Source organism: Octopus sinensis, linkage group LG3, assembly GCF_006345805.1.
Source record: "Octopus sinensis linkage group LG3, ASM634580v1, whole genome shotgun sequence".
In the NCBI taxonomy this organism is placed as follows: domain Eukaryota; kingdom Metazoa; phylum Mollusca; class Cephalopoda; order Octopoda; family Octopodidae; genus Octopus; species Octopus sinensis.
In genome coordinates, this window is record NC_042999.1 from 57,989,058 (window position 1) to 58,010,629 (window position 21,572).

The 21,572-nt window shown below is 32.8% G+C and overlaps 1 protein-coding gene across 1 annotated transcript in view; it reads left to right on the plus strand.

Annotated features, from left to right (window-relative positions):
* Positions 1 to 21,572, plus strand: part of LOC115209081 (helicase ARIP4) — a 90,060-nt gene that overhangs the window by 27,743 nt on the left and 40,745 nt on the right. The window contains exons 2-6 of the mRNA XM_029777187.2: positions 8,349 to 9,301; positions 12,530 to 12,732; positions 16,263 to 16,340; positions 17,215 to 17,459; positions 19,047 to 19,395. Of these exons, the coding sequence (XP_029633047.1) occupies positions 8,385 to 9,301; positions 12,530 to 12,732; positions 16,263 to 16,340; positions 17,215 to 17,459; positions 19,047 to 19,395 (1,792 nt within the window). The 5' untranslated portion in view covers positions 8,349 to 8,384. The remainder of the gene's footprint in view (positions 1 to 8,348; positions 9,302 to 12,529; positions 12,733 to 16,262; positions 16,341 to 17,214; positions 17,460 to 19,046; positions 19,396 to 21,572) is intronic.

Genomic DNA, 21,572 nt, shown 5'->3' on the forward strand with positions numbered 1-21,572 from the left:
GGAGATTTTTTTCGGCATCGATTTTTCTTCAACTTTGAAAATAGATAGTTTCATGTTATCAAGCATTGATTCCGAATTGGAAAATTTGTGAAACAAATACTGGGTAGTTGTGGATTTAGTTTTTATACAGGGAAACTAATGTTAGTCAGCATGGCTTAGGGTATGATGTGGTCTGGAAGTTATTGTTTGAAGCGATCAATGAGGAAACAAACTTACGCAGAATGTAAACAAACACAAAATGGGGGTTCAAATTTCGGAAAATTTGTGAAGCAAATACTGGGTACTGCGTGGATTTAGTTTTTATACAGGGAAAATAATGTTAGTCAGCATGGCCTAGGGAACGATGTGGTCTGGAATTTATCACTTCCATACCATAACCAGGGCCGTATATTATTTTTTGACCGATTTCTTTAGTTCAGTCAAACTTACGGTGGATTCTAGTATTTCACTTTATTCCACTTTTATGGTACACCTGTTGTGCATTAAATTCAACTGATGATATAGTGATGTGCACAATTCTTCTTTATCAAAATTTTGTTGCATACCCATTTGAATATTAGCTGATGATTCATTTTCTATGGTGATGTTTAAACAAAATTTTAATATTTTTACCTTTTGCTCAATTTACCTGGATTTACCTGTAATTAAAGTCACTTTGAGACAAAAGTTATGCAATAGGATTGATTAAGAACCCTTTCTTTAATTATGTTCCAAATATCACATTAATATGTTGATAAGTAAAAAAGTTACAGTTATTTAATGAAACAAGCCTAGATTCATGATTATTTTAGAATTTAATTGAAACTCGTGAGGGGTGCATTTTGGTCAGAAATATAGTAACGGAAGGGTTAAAGCGGAACTTGAGTTATGGAAAAAAAAAAAACTCTTAAAATCAACTCTTGCTACAAAAATTAAGGTATGGTGTTGCAAAAAGGTGCGACACGCTTTCTCCTGGACCTCAGGCTTAGCATTTTTTGTTTTACTTCATGTTAGGATTGGCAAAAATAGAACACAAAATCTCAATCCTTATATAAAAAAAAAAAAAAATTTGTTTACCTCTATATAGCACTCCTATTATTAGTATTTCAGCACCATCATCCACTTCCTTTGGTGCTATGGTCATCATTTTCCTACAGGTTTTTTTTTTTATCTATTTAAATATCTTATTCTGGTGTTTGTCTATGTTTTCCAGTTATTTTAGCATGTTTTTGTGAATGTCGTTGCTATTATGTTAAACTGTCATATGTCCAAATTTGGCCAAATATGTTTTTTTTAAATATTTATTGTTGCTTGCAATAGCCCTTTCGTTACCATATTTATTTTGAGATGCTTTGTAGTTCTTTCAATTACTTTAACCCTTTAGTGTTTAAACCGGCCATACCTGGCCAAAATATTCTACCTATTTTATGTTCAAACTAGTCAGATATGGTCATTCATAGCTATCTTATTGTGTCATTTTAAAAATAAACAATCACATCATTGAAATCTCAAAGCCATGAAATGATGCAAGATTAATTTTACATGGTGTGAATTCATAAGCTTTACATTTGACAGAATAATCTGAATGCTAAAGGGTTAAATATAGCAATGAATTTAGTAAAATAACTTAGTTATCATTAAGCTAGTGTTAGGAACATAAATTTTGACTAAGGTTTGGTGGCAGATTTTATTCAGAACTTTTGAAAACAAGATATTTGTACTACAGAGTCAGAGGCAGTTTCAACCAGGTTGTTATCGAAAGGATTAAATGCCAAAATATCAAAAATGGTCAGACTGTAGTACAACGGTTTTGCTAAGGAATGATGAAACTATTTTCTTGTTTTCTGGAAAAAGCAACATTTTGGACTTAAGACACTTTTGCATAATAGCAACGATGTGTAATTGTGGTGGCTGTGTGGTAAGAAGTTTCTTTCTCAACCACATGGTTCTGGGTTCAGTCTCATTGTGTGGAATCTTGGGCAAATGTCTTCTGCTATAACCAAAGAGTGGATTTGGTAGATGAAAACTGAAAGAAACCCATTTTATATATATGTGTGTGTGTGTGTGTGTATGTGTCTGTCTGTCTGTGTTTGTCCCTCAATCGCTGCTTGAGAATCGGTGCTGGTGTGTTTATGTCCCTGTAACTTGGTGGTTCAGCAAAAAAGACTGAAAGAATAAGTATCAGGCTTAAAAAAAAAAACAAAAAAAACACACTGGGCTCATTTTGTTCCACTAAAATTTTGCAAGGTAGTGCTCCAGCGTGGCCAGTCCAATGGAAAGATTAAAGATCAGTTTTTAGTTTATCAAGTATGTTTTTGTATTATTTTATGTCCACTACTACTACTAAATACATGGTGTGTATATGTGAGTTCATAAAAAGGTGTTCGTATGTTTAAATATGTATTTTATCTTTTACCTGTTCCAGTCATTAGATTGTGGCCATGCTGGTGCACTACCTTCAAGTATTTTTAGTTGAATGAATTGATCTCAGTATCTTTTTAAAGCTGGTACCTATTCTATCAGTCTCTTTGCTAAACTGCTAAGTTACAGGGATGTCAACATACTAACAATGGTTGTCAAGCACTGGTTGGGGACAGACAGACAAACACACAAGCATGATGGGCTTCTTTTCAGTTTCTATCTATCAAATGTACTCAAGACTTTGGTTGACTTGAGGCTATAGTAGTAGACACATACCCAATGTGCCACACAGTGGGATTGAACCGAGAACCTTGTGATTGGGAAGCAAGCTTCTTAGCACACAGCCACGTCTGCACCTTTTATGTTTTTTTTTATTATTATTATATATAATGAAATAGTGTATTTGTTCGTAGTACCAAAGACAGAAGTAGTATAAAATACATGAAATTTGGAGTTGGGAGTTAGTATAATAATATGGGAACAAAGCAGTTCCAAATATACCAACAATGGAAGATGCATGATATGTTTAATTGGAAGACACCTAGTTACAAGAAAACTGCTGTTGATTCAAATTTTAGACTTACACTCTTTCAGAGATTTTAAAATAGTAAATGATAGAATAAAACATGTTTGAAAAGATTGATTGTGTAACTGATATAACCTAAGGTGGAATAGAAAAAGCATTTTCAATCTTAAAATATATTTATTTAGATTATTTCCTTTTTAAATATTTTTCTTTCAAATGAAAACTGTTAGATTCACTTCAACATTTAAATTTAATTTGTCAAAATATTTTCATCGTTTTGAGACTGCGACCTGTTCACTGACAAAACTTTGTGACGTAGCACGAAGTTTTGTCAGTGAACAGGTCGCGGTCTCAAAGCGATGAAAATATTTTGACAAATCAAATTTAAATGTTGAAGTGAATCTAACAGTTTTTGTGTGTTTCTTAGATGGCTTAGAAACACCTTCCAAGCTGCAATTGTTTTCATTCCAGCACACGATCTCAGATCAAGTCACTCGCTATGCAAGTACATCTCCGTAATTCTTTCAAATGATATATGAAGAATTAGTTAAATGATAATTAGAATTATAGAGCATAATTTAGCAATAACTGTTGACACCTGCTCAACTATTGTAATTTCAAACTATTGTCACACAAACCTGTAGTGTATTGGAATTGTAGGTTGTCGTTTAGTTGATGTTTCTGTATCATGACATTGCTCAATTAGAGTTGATATAAGCTATTCAACAAAAACAGTAGTTGATAGAAACTTGCAGGACATTATACTGTTAATCAGAAAACATTTATAAGGAAAAATTATTTGTAGACATTGATAGAACTTGGGTTGTTTTCTTAACCCTAATTGAGCAAATCTATTGATCAAAGACATTCCAACCATTGCAATTTTATCCTTTATTGGGATATCTAGAACTACATTGTCTAATTTGTGCTTTTGTATTTTTAAGGTTGTAGGGTGTTTTTTTTTTAAAGATGGTGTTACAAAGGGTTAACATTGTGTCTACTATATTGATATTTTCAAGTATTCTCTTTATATGGGGTTGGGCACAGGTACTGGACAACTAACACAATGTTTATCTGGTACTATATTGTCATTATGGCCAAGAATTACTTAATTCTGAATGTTACAGTCTATTTAGTCTACTTAGCAGAGTCTCTTTTCATTGTTGGAGGTGTATGTGTGTGTGTGTGTGTGTGGGGGGGGTCAGTGAAGTGATACTTAATTCTTGTTTTTCTCTTTGCATATATTATATATATATGATTGTAGCTGTTACAGATTACTTTTAATGAGATGAAATCAGTACAGTAAATCAGTTTTGCAATGCTGCTCCTGTTTACATTTGTTAACTCTATCTCTCCAAGTGGGACTTTTGTATTCATTCTGGCTGTCCTTCTGTTTTTAAGACAGTAGGGATAGATTTAGTGACTATCTTTCAGTCAAGTGACCAGATAGAAGTTTCTTCATTGACTCTCGTATGTTAAAGGTTTTAGTGCTATGACTGCTCTCGTAATGTTATTAACTTCAGTATTTAAAGTATGTTTACCTTTCATCATAACTAGTTTAAACTGTACTGGCCAGTTAATGTTTTAACCTATTTTAAATAGTTTCCTTTATTTAATATATAACTATAAAGTAGATTTTAATAAGCTTTATTATTGGTATTGGTTGAATAAAAATTCTAAGTCATATTAAAGCAATTTTCTTTTTATTAACAATATGAAAGTTTTACTCAATGCACTGTAAAATAGGAAATACTAAAAGTAACTTGTCTGGACAAAAGATAAATATGTTCTTTTGCAAAAAGCTGGCATATTTTTTGTTGTTGAAGTTCAATTTACATTTACCATTATGCTAGATTTCCATTGTACATAATTTTGTCAACTCATCTCTCTATCTTAGATAGTTAAATTATGTCTCCGTAAATGTAAAAGGTCATTTGCAAGCCATTTTCTTTTTTGCTAGGTGGGTAATATGTATTTTGTGTGTGATCAGATTCTTTCTGTTGAATTTTTTGTTTGAATAAAATGAATGTATTGATGTAAAGAAAGATTTGATTCTTTATCAAAGTTATTATAAGCATCCAGATTACTCTTCCAAATGTAATGCTTATTTATTCACATTGTTTTGAATTAATCATAGGGTTAAACAGGAACAATGCTTATCAATTTCATATAATTTATGAACATCTAAATTTGATAACCTTGCATTTTGGTGGTGAACTTATTGCCTGATTTGACATCACCACCTGGCTTATTGGATTCCTTTAGTAATGCCCACTGTATTGCAAGCATTCAGACCAGTTCTTTGGTTTGAGAATAACTTTCTCTCTCCTGCTTGCTAGTCTCCGGCTATATATAAATAAGATTGTAGGTACTGCCTTTCTCATTGATTAAGATTTTCAACACTAGTAGGACCGAGTGTGTCAATTGATGCATTTTGAAGTCTTAATTGCACACAACTCAAAAACTATTGTAGATTTTGACATCATGGTGCTTGACTTTTCATAGTTTTATGATATCTATATACACTATAAATTATAGGTTGTTTGCACCTATAAGGACCACATGTGTCAATTGATGCACTTGTAACTTTTGAAACTTGCACCTGCTTTCGTTTATTAATACATGTGACACCGTTTTAGATATTCAGTAATTGCTTAGTCTTTGCAGCTCACAAAACAAAACTGCAGTTTAGCCAGAACAATTCGTCACAGCAGAAGGGAATTACCAGAAGCAGTAAAACAGGTGAAACCAGTCTGTGAAACTGTAGTTTTGAAATCCACAGAGAAGCCTACTGTCACACATCATACCAGTGCAAAAAATCATTAGTCTGTTGTTGGTACCTTACATCAACATGTAGAAGTTCCTTCTGAAAATAAACCCAAGAAGCCTGACACCATACTTTTTTTTTTTATAACAAAAATAAAATAGGTGTAGACATGCTTGACCAAATGGCAAGGCATTATTCAGTCAAAGCAATCAGTAGATAATGGCCAAAGCATGTTTTTTTAATATTTTGGATGTTGCTCTTATAAACAGCTTATACGCAAGTGTTTGCAACTCAGTCATTAGTGAACAGGAATATATTCAAAAAGTTGCTTAAGAACTTTGTGGTGATTCACCTCATGGTTGTTCATGTACTATCAAACACCTACTGAGGAAACATCTACCTCTAAAAATAAAGTCAGATGTACATGTGTGAAAACAAATTGCAGAAACAGAACCACAGAAATGTATGGAGTCTGTAAAAAACCTCTGTGTGGCAAATGTGTGCTAAAATTTTGCGATAAATGTTTAGAATTTCAATAAATTTCTTTCTAATTTGTAAGGATAAATTTCTTTCAAAATATCAAACAATTGTGACTAATATCATGAAATCATAAAATCCAGTAGATTCATATATTTAATAATGGTTTTCTACTTATCCTTTTCTCTTTTGTTTCCTTTCAAACTGAGAAACCTCTTTGCCTCAAATGACACATTCTGGTCCTTAATGGTAGGTGAAAAGTCCGGTCCTTCTAGTGTTAAAAATGTAAACAAGGCAAAGTGTTGTAAAGCAAAAGATCTTGCTGTAGGTTATCATTAAAACATATAAAGACAGTAATCCTATTAACCCTGATTGAAACAGGTCATTTGATCAACGCTATTCTAGTCATGACCATTCTGTCTATTTTCATAGAGTATCCAAAAGCCCACCATCCACTGTATCTTTTTGTTTTTATATTTTTTCAACATACCTTTGATTTAAAGATGATTTGGTTGCTAATCTTAGCAGGTCAGATAACCACGTCAGTTAACACGTTGATATACTTTGTTCCTATACGTCTGTTTTAATTTATTTTGCTTCATTGTTTTGTTTTGTTTTTAATTAAAAGTGTACTAATATATTTTAGCTGTGTGGTTAAGAAGCTTGCTTCCAAATCTCATTTCAGCCTTAGTTCCACTACAGGGAGCCCTGGGCAAGTGTCAACCCAGGGCTGACCAAATCTTTCTGAGTGGATTTGACTGATAGAAACTGAAAGAAGCCTATTGTATATATGTGTGTGTGTAAAACATTTAGTTTCCTAAATCCCTCCAAATTTTTGATTTTTAAAATAACTGAAACTCATAAGCCAATTTCATTAAAAATATGGTTACAAACGGTTTCTAGGACAAGTGGTTAATTATATTCCCACCTGTAAGGAAACTGAAACTAAGTGACATTCACACTTCATGATTGGATGGTTAATAGTAGGAAGGGGTCCTGAACTTTATTAAATTTCTTGTTTTACAAGTTAATACTAATAGTCCTCAAGATCTTTCTCTTTACACACACACACTTTATATTTTTCACACAGTAACTAGTTATGATAATCAAATGTATGAATCTTAAGCACTGCCTGATTACAAATAGAAAAAAAAAAAACATAGTCTGTATGGTAAGAAGTTGTGGGCACAGGTGTGATTGTGGTAAGAAGCTTGCTTCCCAGTCACATGGTTCTGGATTCAGTCTCACTCCATGGCACCTTGGGCAAGTGTCTTCTATAACCTTGGGCTGACCAAAGCCTTTTGAGTGGACTTGGTAGATGGAAACTGAAAGAAGCTTGTCGTGTCTGTATGTATATATCAGTGTGTGTGTCTTTGCATCTGTGTTTAACTCCCCCCCCCCATCACTGCTTGACAACCGGTATTGATGTGTTTGCGTTCCAGTAACTTAGCAGTTTGGCAAAAGAGACTGATAGAATAAGTACTAGGCTTGAAAGAAAATAAGTCCTGGGATTGATTTATTTGACTTGAAATAAAAACCATTTAAGGCAGTGCCCCAGCATGGCTGCAGTCTAATGACTGAAACGAGTAAAAGATAAAAGACTGAAAAATGTATTCAATCCTTTTGCTATATTTCTATTGAAATGCACCACCTGTCTTTCAGTTGATTTTGAAAATAATGAATTTAGTAAAATAACTGTCATTAAATTAGTGCTTGGAGTATAAATTAACATGAGGTTTTGCTGGAAGGTTTCCATTTCCATTAAAGTAGGGAGTTTGTATCATAGAACTAAAAGCAGTTGCAGTTTTGATAATATCAAAAGGATTAAAGCAGTGAAGGTGTTTTATTTGAGTTTCACTAGTTGCTAAAAGCTTAACATATCAAGTGGTTAGCATTGTTTATTGAATTGAAAACCTTTAGATCCTCAAATAGATTTTCCTGACTGGAAAAAGCATAAAAAATTAATGAGGATAATTATTCCAAAGTGTTAATATAATTTTTTTATTAACTATTTACAAGAGGATTTGTATTTCTTCATGTCATTTATATATGTTGTAGTATACTATCAATATAAAGAGTTGTTGATTAAAATTAATCCACTTACTTTCCATAAATTTATTATGTATTTGGAATTTGTTAACAAAAAAGTAATTTTATTTTTCTGTTTTTTATTTCTAGTTATCAAATACCAGTCTAAATAAAATATTGGCCAATATGGAAACTAGTGTTGATAATATATCCAGTTGCAATGCTTCAGCAAACCAATTAAATGATCAAATGGCTGAGGCTGATTATTTAGATACTTTAATTGCAGCTGTTACCAGCCACAAAGAAGATACTCAAGAAAATGATAATTTAACTGACATTCAGAATGAAGTGAATTTTGATAGTGAAAAAACTGAAGATAAAAATATTGAAGAAAATCTGATTGGTAACGATAAGATGGATCCATCTTCACCCCAAGCTCATTCAGAACAGTCTGAAGAAAGAAATGATGACGACGAAGAGGAGGAAGTAAAGAAAGAAGAACCGAATACTGATGGCAATAAAAAGAAAAAGAAACATAAAAGAAAAAGAGCGAAGAAAGTTGAAAATGATGATGATGAATCTGACAGTGATATAGTGGAATCGAAACAATCAAAAATTGAAATGGAAGATATTAAAGACATAAAGGAGGAATCTGATGTGTCCTTTACTCCAAAAGATGAAAATGAAATCAAAAACGAATCTCCATCTTCAAGTGAAGATAATGCTGGTAGTGAAAGCTCAAATTCTTCGGATTCTGATAGCAGTAGTTCAAATTCATCTTCAAATGAAGACGGTGACTCCTCATCATCTTCTGGAGATGATGACGATGAGGATGGAGAAAATGATGACGATGATGATGCTGATGCTGATGAGGATGATGAGGATGATGATGATGATGGGAAAGATAATGAGGAAGAGGAAACACAAAAAGATACGGAAAAGGTAAAAAGCAAAGAGAAGAGCTCTCGTAGTAAAGGACGCAAGAAGAAGAAAAGTGATAGCAATGACGAAGAGAAGCCAAAAGCTTCATCTCGAAAGCGTAAACTAACACTCAAACGTCAACGGAAGAAAGAGAAAGAAAAAACCAAAAGACGAAATATTAGGTAAGCATTATTTTGTTCAAAAATTTCATCGTGAGTTTTATGTGTGTGTGTGTGTGTGTTTTTGTTTATATAAAGTTCACAAAATGAAATTATTTTGCCTTGAGGAAGAAGTGAAGTCTAGCATTTCCAACAGAATACTTCATTGGACATACTAATTGTCAGTGAAATCCAACACTAGTTTTCTCACATTCTTCTGTATCAATTACCATATATGTATAGGAATATGGACTTAAAAAAAAAGATTTCTCAAAACCAACAACCATCCTTACTATACCGAGTATAAAATCTGAATTTTAACCTGTGATTCCAAGAAGCAACCTTTTCTTAATATATTGCAATGTAATAATATACATACTGGCTGTAAGAAGCTTGCTTCCCAACCACATGGTTCTGGGTTCAGTCCCACTGTGTGGCACTTTGGGCAAGTGTCTTCTACTATAGCCTCAGGCCGATCAAAGCCTTATGAGTGGATTTGGTTGACAGAAACTGAAAGAAGTCCAGCATATATATATATATGTATTTGTGTGTCGGTGTTTGTCATCCCACCATCACTTGACAACTAATGTTAGTGTGTTTATATAACTGAAGCTTAGTGGTTTGGCAAAAGAGACCAATAGAATAAGTATTAGGCTTATAAAGAATAAGTCCTGGGGTTAATTTGTTTGACTAAAAGATGGTGCTCCAGCATGACCAATCAAAATGACTGAAACAAGTAAAAGAATAAAAGAATACTGTTAATAAATAACTCCATTTGAAGTAAATGATAAAATTATTCTTGATACCATGTTAGTTCCTATAAAATAAACTGATATCTACACTACACCAGTGCATTTGATTTACATTATGGTAAGTAATTGAATGTTTTGCCATTATTCACTGCCCAGTCATTGAGATAGCTGTTAAAAGACTATTAGGGCAAACTCTCAGCAGTAAATGCTGGATTCCAATGCCCCTGTGGCTGTTGGAATGCTGTCCTTATCACTGAGTAGAAAACTTTATAACTTTGATAACCTGTTGGTTTTAGTTCCATCATATGTTAAAACATGCTAAGAAACACATGTGCCTGTCATGTGTTGAACCATAACTAAGACTTGTAGCCTACTGCTGTGATATGTTTGTTTCAAATTTTGACACAAGGCCAGCAATATTAGGGGTAAGTCAATTATTTTGACTCCAGTGCTTGACTGGTACTTATTTTATCGACCCTGAAAGGATGAAAAGTGAAGTCAACTTTGGCAGGATTTAAACTTAGAATGTAAAGATGGATGAAATGCTGGTAAGCATTTTGCCTAGTGTGCTAATGATTTTACCAGCTTGCCACCACCTTACTGCTGTGACATATTGTCATGTAGTCTTATACACCAACATACGCACTGGCCAAAATAAGTTAAAGACCGATGTCGACATTTCGGTTCCTTCATTAATATATTTTTAACAAATCTGTATAAAATTATTTTACTTTTTAGTGTATGTAGAATTTGCTTCTCTTTCAAAAGACATAGGAGTTATATATCTTTCTACAATTCAAATGATTAGAAGTTTAGACCGTACCAAGATTATACAAATTGATAAACCAAATGGGTGGTCATATGGCTGGTCAAACTACACTGTTTTGTTTAATAATTGAGTATTGTCACACATTAATTAACTCTGGGAAAGCGTCGTGGTATCAGTCCAGTTACTAGGTCAAAGATTATGTTGCTTCATCAGTAAAATATGTCCTTCATGAACATTAGCAAGCAATTAAGATGCAGCAAAACAGCTTGTGTTCAAGCATGGAAGCTTTACCAAGCCACTGCTCAATACAAAGATCAGCAAAGAACGGGCACTCTGAGAAAAATAAAAAGCAATACAGATGGATCGGCGAATTCATAGGCTCTCTGAAGGTAACCGAATGCTAACTGCAGTGGACATTTGGAAGCAATTTTCTGATGAAACGGACATCAGCTTTACACCACAAACTGTCAGAAACTGCCTAAAAGAATTTGGACTGTTCAGCCGGATCGCTCAAAAGAAGCCGATAATTTCTGAGACGAACCGGCGGAAGCGGATCAAGTTTGCTAAAAGCCATATTGAATGGATGGCCAAAGACTGCTCAAAAGTTCTTTGGAGAGACGAATCCCACTTCTGCATCTTTGGATCAGACGGAAAGACTTAGGTTAGACGCTGTCCAATTGAAAATTTTCGTCCTAAGTGTGTCAAGAAAACAGTACAAATGGGAGGTGGTGGGTAATAGTGTGGGTTGCGTTCAGCAGCTTAGGTGTTGGTCCAATTGTTAAGGTTGATGGCAGATTGAGGAGTGTAGGCTACCTGCAATTAGTAAATGAAAATGTGCTGCCGTATTTAAATAATCAGATGCCACCGGGATCTATTTTCCAGCAAGACAATTGCTCCGTTCATAAGGCTAGGAAAGTTTTGCAATATTTTGAGCACAATAATATGGTGGTTATTGAGTGGCCTCCGCAGAATCCGGATTTGAATCCGACAGAAAATTTATGGAATTATCTTCCTAAAAGAGTTCATGTTATATATAATTGTCCCAATTATATAATTTTATTGAAGAAATATGGCAGAACATTCCAAGTGATTTTTGTGCTAATTTGTCGAACTCCATATCACGCCGTTGTAAGGCCGTAATTGAAAATAATGGCTATGGAACTAGATACTAATAATAAATTTTTGTTCGTTGATCATTTGTGACGTAAATTTTCAATTTAAACAAAATAATGTTGGTATGGTCTTAAACTTATTTTGCCGACAATTTTTAGTCATTTGAATTAATTGTGCATTAAAACTGTTCAAATTGTAGATTGATATATAACGCCTGTATCATTCGAAAAAGAAAAAAATTCTACTGTAAAAAGTACAATAATTTTATACAGTTTTGTTAAAAATAAATTAATGAAGGAATAGAACTCTCACCATCGGTCTTAAATTTATTTTGGCCAGTGTGTGTGTTTGTATTTGTTCACATACATATATAAAACTGTTATATTGAAGGTACAAGCATATTAAATTTAGTTTTTTTCATATAGTTCCCTATTAGTCTTTTATGTTTAATTTGAATGATGGTAATGATGTTGTGTTTAATAGTAGATAGCAAGGAATAATGGGAATAATGTTGTGATAAAACCATTCTTGTGTGTGTCTATTTATTTGCCATCTTATTCATTAGCTGGAAAACATAAATTGTTAATGTTTTGGATGGAATTGTCTTAATTTCTTCAGATCAATTTTACGTGATGACCAACTTGAAGCAGAAACCCTTGCTGCTCAAAATGAAGAAATGGAACGGCAACGGCGCTTGCAAGAATTGAAGAAACAAATGCAGCAAAAAGTAATAAAGCCAGAAGAGAAAGATTCTCAACTGAAATCTCTACTACAAGGCGATTGCTCATCTGCTGCTTTCTATTTGGGAACTGATCAACTTGGTGAGTTTTCTTTCTTTCTTTTTTTTTTTTTTATAAATCTTTATTTAAAATGATGTGTATTATTTTTAATTAGTGTGAGAATCAATAAAAGAGATTCCAGCCGTCTCAACTGAAAAAAACTGTTTTTGTTATTAAAATTTTATTTCTATTGGTTTATAGAAGGTTAGTGATAATGGCTTTTTTCAGTGCTGCCTCTGAAACTCACAATGTAGTGACTTTCATGAAATGCATCCAACAGCCTGGTAGTAATGTTAAAGTGTGTGACTGATTAAGTCTACCACTTAAGAACAAACACATTTCTGGCTGGCTTCCATCTACCAAATTCACACACAAGTCTTTTGTCAACCTGGCACTATGGTAGAAGACACATGCCTAAAGTTCTGCACCATGGCATTGAATCTAAAACCATGTAGTTCTGAAATGAACTTTTTAACCATGCAGCCAGTTCTGCACTTCTAAGAATAATTTAACCCTTTAGCATTTAAACCAGCCATATCTGGCCTAAATATCCTATCTGTTTTACTTTCAAACTGGTCAGATTTGATTTCTCACACCTACCCTACAATGTCCTTCAAAAATAGTAATAGCTATCTCATCAAAATCTCATGGCTACAAGCTAATGCATGACCAATTCAAGACAATGGGAATAGATAAGCATTACTTTTGACAGAATAAAGTGAATGCTAAAGGGTTAACGCTCATAAATGTTTTCACTTCTTAGTCATTCCATTCTTCCAACATCTCATTTCATATAAAGCTTCTGTCATTGTTTTAATTGTCATTTACTTTCCCGTGATTTCATGAGTTTCATAGGCCTGCAGTAGCAGAACATTAAGTGCCCAATATTCTCAGTTCAACCATGCCTCATCTTATATTTTCTTCTGTCCTCCTATGCCATGGCTACCTCTCACCATTAATACATGAACTTTTCAACTGTGACATAACTTAGCATTACAAGTCTTTGCCAGTGCAGTTGGCTAATATCTTATGTCCAACCACCTTCCTTTTCACTTTTGCTCTGCCTATAATACAAGTTAATATTGCACATATGATGGGTGTAGTCATATTTGATATATTCCTCCTCATCTTAACAATTCTATATTTAACACTAATATTTCACACAATTAACATCTCCCTAAATATTACATCTAGCACATCTAAGTTCCTGTCAATCAATTTTATTTACCCATTGATTACATAGTATTGAGTTCCTACCAACTTCTGAAATTTCAAGGTTATTTTCTGGTTACAACTATGATTTCATATTTTGTTATTTTACTTTGGCCTTTGCCATATTGACAGTAAAATTTTTTTAGTCTTGACTTGCAGTTCTTTAAGTGATTATATAATGAGAACCAAATTATCGTTACATAAAAATTCCTAAGCACATCCAGGAAAAGGACAGATCTGGTTAACACTCAGAAGTTCCCACTAAATTCCTCACTGAATTCACTACCAACCTTCATCTTGATTATGCTTTCTTCATACATTTCCAGAATCACTTTCATGATCAATTCACGAAATACTAATTTTTCTAAGTGTCCACCAGACTCAGAGCATAGGTGATTGAGATAAAGTCTTCTTATGGTTGATTTATAAAATGTTGCCTGTTCTTAGCTAAGGACTTAACAGTTTTCTCTTTAGAATATGGTATTTGTGGCCAAACCAAAACTGTATGTCAGTAGGCCTATCTTTGTCATGTACAAACATTGCTAGAATGTAACCCTGTTTAATTACATCTTGCTAATTCATTTTTATTGCCTTAGTAGTTTAGTGGTACTGCTATTCCAATGATTAGGAATAAAACCTTGCTGTACTTTACTAACTAAACAAATATTAGTTTCATACGGACATAGTATTAAGATGCTGAAAGTATTAGGCTATTCCTGATGGGCCTGCAAATTTTCTAGCCTTCCTTATTTATCTCAGCAGCCATACTTATTCTAATGCTGCCCCTCTTTTCCTTTAGAGGTAGTTCTTATTATTTCATTCATATTCTTCGTTCAGTAACTTCTCTTAATGACAGCTTTTAAACCTTTTTCAATTCATTGTCATGAACAGTAAAAGTATGTGTCATTTCAGTTCTACTTCAATGACTTCCTGATCCATACAAGTACTCCGTCTTGAATACTTCATACCACTTGTCTTTACAGTACAGTAAATCTTATACTCTCTGCCTCTCTTCTTGTTATGTGAACCTGTTGCTTAGTTCCTAATCGAGTCTCTTGATATTGGAAGTTATTCTATAAAGACATATCATTTAACTTTCATACTTTCTCCCTTGTTATTTGTCCCATAATTTCCCCCACCTTCAACATTTGAAAGCATGTAAAATTGAGTGTGACAGGTAGAGCACATGTGTTAATTCATTCGATGATCAGCTTTCTGAAATGAGTTTGATGAATTCAAAGTAACAATCAGAATAAATTGAATAATATATCCCCCTTTCTCATGATGTAATATCTCTGATGGATAAAAACCACCATATTTTAGTAAATGTTATTTTAAAAGATTATCACTTAACTAGCCATATCTGGCCTAAAATTTTCAACTTATTTTATGTTCATAGTGGCCAAATCCAACCCTATACTATCATTCTAAACATAGACAATCACATCATCAAAATCTCAAAACTACATGATAATGCATGATTAATTCAAAACTGTGTGAATTAATAAGCATAAAAATTGGCAGAGTAATCTGAATGCTAAAGGGTTAATTGATGAAAGGTTAATAATAAAAATGGTATAAAAAAATCATAAATTTCAATGAAATTTAAAATCACTTCAGCTTGATTATGAAATAAAACAGATAAATCTATTTATTGTGGTTTCTCTATCTCTTTCATGGTCAAGTTGAATTGCTATAATTTCCAGTTAAATTTGTCATCATTTTTTAATCACTTTTTTATCATTTGAACTTTGTTGATTAATTGATAATATTTAGATAAAAAAAAACCGTTCACTAAAATATGATAAGCTTTATCATGCAATGGAGAATCTATATTAGTCTATTGCTCGAGGTGCCATACAGTGGGACTTGGGTTCAGTCCCACTGCATGGAGTAGATCTGGTGAATGGAAACTGAAAGAAACCTGTAGTTTATGTATGTATGTATGTACTTTTGTCTAGACATCACATGATAGTTATAAACATGCTTCACCATCATACAATCGATGTTGTTTCCAGTTTTTCCATGGAAAAACATGTCTGGCCATGGGAAGTATTACTCTGCTTGGAAACAAGTGAGGGTTGGCAACAGGAATGGTGTCCAGTTACAGAAAATCTGTCTTGACAAATTCTTTCCAACTCATGCAAGCATGGAAAAGTGGTAGATAATGTTAATGATGGTATTCAGATTGTTAATTCAAATTCTGCCAGCAAACACTGATTGTTGAATGAGTTAGTGCACTTGCTTTCTACCTGCCACACTGGATTTTGGAATTTACTTGTTTACAATTGTAAAACTTTAATAGAAGTCCTTGTTTTAGTATTCAAATTTTAAAATCTGTCTACTTATTTTATTTATAGGTACTGAAGAAACTAACAAACAATTTAGCAAAGATGATGTTATCCTTCTTGACAGTGGAGATGAGAACAAGAAGAAAGGTAATGCAGTTATTAAATTTACAATGATTCACATAGTATTTCATTTCATTTGAGTTTGAGTCCATGCTCAGGCCAAGTCGAAGACTCCACCCTCAGAGTCTGGTGTGGTTGCCAGGTTGTATTCTCTGTTTAATTTTGACATGTGTAGGAGCGAGTTTGAGTCAGTTTGTGCTCGTTGTGTATATCCTGGGAGATGGGGTTCATCTCTAATGGTGCTTAAGTATCTATCCAGCTGCAATTTGAATGATTCCACACTGCAAGTGAAATTTGCTTTTATTTTTTTTATACTGTATAATCATAATTTTGATTTTTTTTTTTTGGAGGTGTGTTTATTAATATTAGTAATTTGAGAAAATGACATATTGTTTATAAAATTATACTGTCACTGAAATGTTATGTTAAAAGAGAGCTCCAAAAGAGGAGATTGTAAACCCCACAATCAAAAGACTCATTGACTATAAGAGGAATTTAAGAAGAGCTTAAGGGAAGCAGTTCAAAAGATATCCAAATAATTGAAACTCTCCACGGCAGTTACCAGATCCTGTGATTTTGGTGGTGGTGGTTCACTTTTTGGCAGTGACTTGTATGGTAGACATTTGGATTAAATTTTGTCTCACAAGAGAATATGGATAAGTAAAGTACTTGCTGATAAATTGTACAACCAAGACTGATTAAACTTGGTGGTAAGAACTGAAATCCTTTGGACATCTGAAAGAATGTTAGAAATGCATAGTAAAATATTTTATAATTATTGTTGTTTGTATACAATTACTGAATAATTAACTTGAATTGAATAAAAAAAAAAACTTCAAAATATTTTAAATAGCAACATGCACCTATGAGTATTAATATTTTATTATATTATTAATTTTAGTGTTGACTGACATCATTGAACTTAGTGATGATGATGATGTTGTCATGATAAAAAGTGATGAAGAGCCTGAGGAGGCAGAGGAAGAAGAAGAGGAAGAAGATATGGATAATGTTGGTACACATATTAACGATGAATTGAATCAACCAGATGAAACCGGCAATGTTTTAATTAATATTGGTCATCCTGAAGGTGACCCTGATGTTTTCCTCCCTCCACATATTGCAGATGTTATTAAACCACATCAGGTGAAAATTAATTTTCAATTCTTTACACGGATATTTTGTTTTATTTTTGGGAGAATTCTCAACAGATATTTCAAAGTAATGATTTGCTAAATATATTTTTTTAATAGAATTGAAACCGATTCAGTTGTCTTGATGAAGTTACATTTTGATTAGTGTGCTAGACTGGAATTAACTTTTTTTTTTCATGCTGTTTGTGTTTGTTTTGGTATGTGGATCATATTTTTCTGTTGAGATAGCTGAAAGAAAGTTCTTTAGAAATATCAAACAATTCTAGTTTGCATTTATTGATTAAGAGAAGGCTTTTTGACTGTGGTCTGAGTCTTTATTCTACATCCTGATAGCCATTGAAAGGTTAGGTGTGAAAAACTGATATATGAGTGTTGTGAATGCCATTAAGAGAGAACCTAAAAAAATTGAATATATAGTGTGTGTATATATATATATATATATATATCAGTAAGGTTTTGCTAGGCCCTCATTCTCTTAATCTTAGTAGTGAAAGCCAAATGCTTATAAAAGCTTCAGTTTGTAAATGACTTAGTTTTCATTGCAGTCATAATCTTTGTAATATGATTACAATGATAGGGCTTGATTAAAAGTTCTGAAAGTAAACCTTAAAGATATTAATTGGTAGTAAGAGGCCACTGGAAACTTATTATTTAGGGGAATAGCTATGTTGAGTATTTAAGAAAATAAGTAGCAATTCTTTATCATATAGTCAATGATGAAATGAAACCTTTGACTGATAGGCAATCAAAATAGTTTCTAGCCTGTTTAGTGATTATGTAGAAGTTCCTTAATTGTAGGTAAAAGAGTTGAGAATTAGTGTTTTATAATAATAGGACAATTGAGTGCAAATTGTCAGAAAACATTTAGTCAACAAAAATATCTTCTTGATGTGTCTAAGAGGTAACTATCCTGGCAAGGACTTACAATGCAACTAGATGCTTCTTGCTGAATGCAAAAGTTAAGTGTAGAACTCAATTTATGTATATTGTTAAGGTAGTAGACAAGTCTTCGAATATTAATTAACTTGTATGATGTAAAGTCTAGATATATGGATAATGCTCTACTGCAGAAACTCCCAGCCTATGTTGTTATGGAAATGCAGATGTTAAAAGTAGCTGGCTCTTTGTCCAAGTTATTATACATAGGTGTGTGTAGGCCTGTGGTTATGTGATTAAGGTATTCAGCTCATGATTGTAAGGTTGTGAGTTCAATACCTGGCAGCATGTGTCCTTGAGCCAAACACTTTATTTCATATTGCTCTGGTCCATTCAGCTGACAAAAATGAGTTATCATGCTGATTCTCTCCGAGAACCATGTTAAGGGTTTGTGTGTCTAAGTTTGAATGCTTTTGGCATAAACCCTGCTAAAAACTAGTATGGACCAAACTAGTTAAACCGGTTAGTTGATTAGGTTCACCATTCAAGAATTACTTTCTTTAGTCTCTGTTCCATTCCCTTTTCTCTTTTGTTTTGTTTGTTTTTTTTGCTTCTATAAGAATGTTTGAGTAATGTTTTTTAAAGCAGAAAGGAAATAAAATCAAAAGTATATTTGAGTTTTCTAATATTTATTTTATTTCAGATTGGTGGTATCAGATTTTTGTATGATAATGTGATAGAATCCCAAAGCCGATTTAAATCCAGCAGTGGCTTTGGCTGTATCTTAGCTCATAGCATGGGCTTAGGAAAGACCATTCAACTCATTGGCTTCATTGATATATTTTTGCGTTTTACTGAGGCTCAATCTGTGCTTTGCATTGTCCCAATTAATACCATACAGAATTGGTTAGCTGAATTTAATATGTGGTTACCTGAAAAATCACCCGAGGACTCTGAAGATAAAGCTAATCTTGATGTCACAACTAGAAACTTCAAGCTATTTGTTATCAATGATAATCATAAAACAACTTTAGCTAGAGCAAAAATACTAGGTAAGTAAATGTGACTTCTATTTGAAAAATAAATTTCTAATTATAGTGGAAAAGATTTTTGTAATAACTTTTTTTTTTTTAGGTTTTAAAAAAAAAAAGTCTTTGTCATAAGAGAAAGGGCATTATCCATGATTCCTTTTAGGACCTCTGTGACTAGTGGGAGGAAGGAAGAAATTTATTTTCAGATTAAGGACCTGATCTAACTGCTTGAAACAGAATGGCATTTGTTAAAGACACCCAGAGGGCCAGGTGGTGGTGTTAAACTGAACAATGAATTATCTTTACCATTAAGTAACAGCCTGATTGAGTATAGAAATCTGTTTGAGGGCTTCTAGTTTCCAAACATTTTAGCATTTTAGTTTCCTAAGGCTTGTCAGGAGACTTAGCAAATGAAGCAACACTTTTATAAAGACATGTTATGAGAACAAACATAGGTTGTACAAAGCAAGCTCAACTGATATCTTTGGTTATACCATGTCAATGATGTATGATGCTGGAAATATTGGGGTAAGGTAGACTTTCTTAGTGAAGTATAGCCAATTTGAGATGTTGGAGTACAGAGTGGAGAAGGAAAATCTGTTTTTTTTTAATTTTTAATACCTATTATTAAAGAAAAAATGAATTTTCAAATTTTAATGATTATCCTTTTATCATTAAAACTTGTCCTGTAAGGGTGTATATTAGCTGAAGTTCAAACCCCAACTTGCTTTTTATCCTCTCAGAAATAATGAAATAAATACCAGTCAAGTACTGGTATCAATTTAATTGTGGTTTTGGTTGAACCTAGATCATCATTTTAAAAATAAAATCAGGTGTCTTGTTATTTCCTAGTTTCAGACATGGTTCGTTTGCAGTAAAGTTGAATGTTTTAGTTCTCTGAAATAATTCTAGTTAGAATTAGTTTACTGCTAGTTGATTTGGTGAGCCCAATTTATTGAACTATTTTTCTGTCTTTTACAAACATGATGAAATGTATAAGATCCACAATTAAATTAGCTACTTTATGTTACACATCTTCCATGAAGACCACAATGTTTGTTGAAGCCCATTGATGACCATACAATATCAAGTGCTCGTATAAATTATGGTTATTCTTGATGTAATATTTTATAATAGAATTGAAAGCTGTTCTGGAGAATGAATCAGTTCTGCTTCTATTTTTATAATATAATTGCTTAGTTGAGTGAGAGAAAAATTCCCAAGACTTGAGGCAGCCAGTTCTTAAGTTTTCAAATTAGGATGACTGAATGTACTAGTTACTTATTTGGTCATCTATACCCACAAATATGTCCAGATTTCCACATAAATTGTTCGTTATGTTTATGCCAATAAGAGAGCATCTACATGGTTGCACACAACCTGCTAAATGTTTCAAATCACATTCTTCCATCAAAAAGAAAGACACATTGAATAATATAGACCTAAAAACATGTATTTAACCTTGACCTCAGTACACCAAGTGTATATAGGTTTCAACTGGAATGGCTTGGATCCTAAACCTGCAGGTTCAGAATTAATTTGTGGTTAAACTATAACCTTTTCCTTTACATTTCTTTTATTTAGGAAATCTCTTTGTCACTATCTATAGTATATTTCTAGGAGATGAGAAAAGTTGGAGTAAGGCCATTAGTGTATTTTCCAACTTGGTTTACCAATCATGTAGATTAAAAGCAAATTTGATCCCTTAACAAGATCAAACTTATTTCTACACTTCACTCTTTGCCTTTCACTCTAGTATCAATAAAACAATTTCTAGGAGTTGTTGATTTCATTGATTATATCCGTCCTTTAAAAAAAAGGGGTTTTGTATCATCATCATCATCGTTTGTCTGCCTTCCATGCTGGCTATCTATGTAAAAAGTTGGAAATTTGATTGAGATATGTTGATTACAAAAATAATCTGGAAGACTTCAAAGAAAATTTCAGGAACAATCACACTGCATGTAGACTATTTTACATGTGAATAAATACAATATATGCAAATGTTTAGCCACTTCATTATTCCTATGTTTACATATATTGAATTTAATCAAGTTTAACAGTTAGTTGAAATTACTGGTGTCTCAAACTTTTTAAAAAATCAAAAACATTTTTCTTGTTAATTACAGATCAACTTTACATTTATGTTTGAATATTATCTGATTTTAATGCAAATTTTCATTAATTTCATCTTCTTT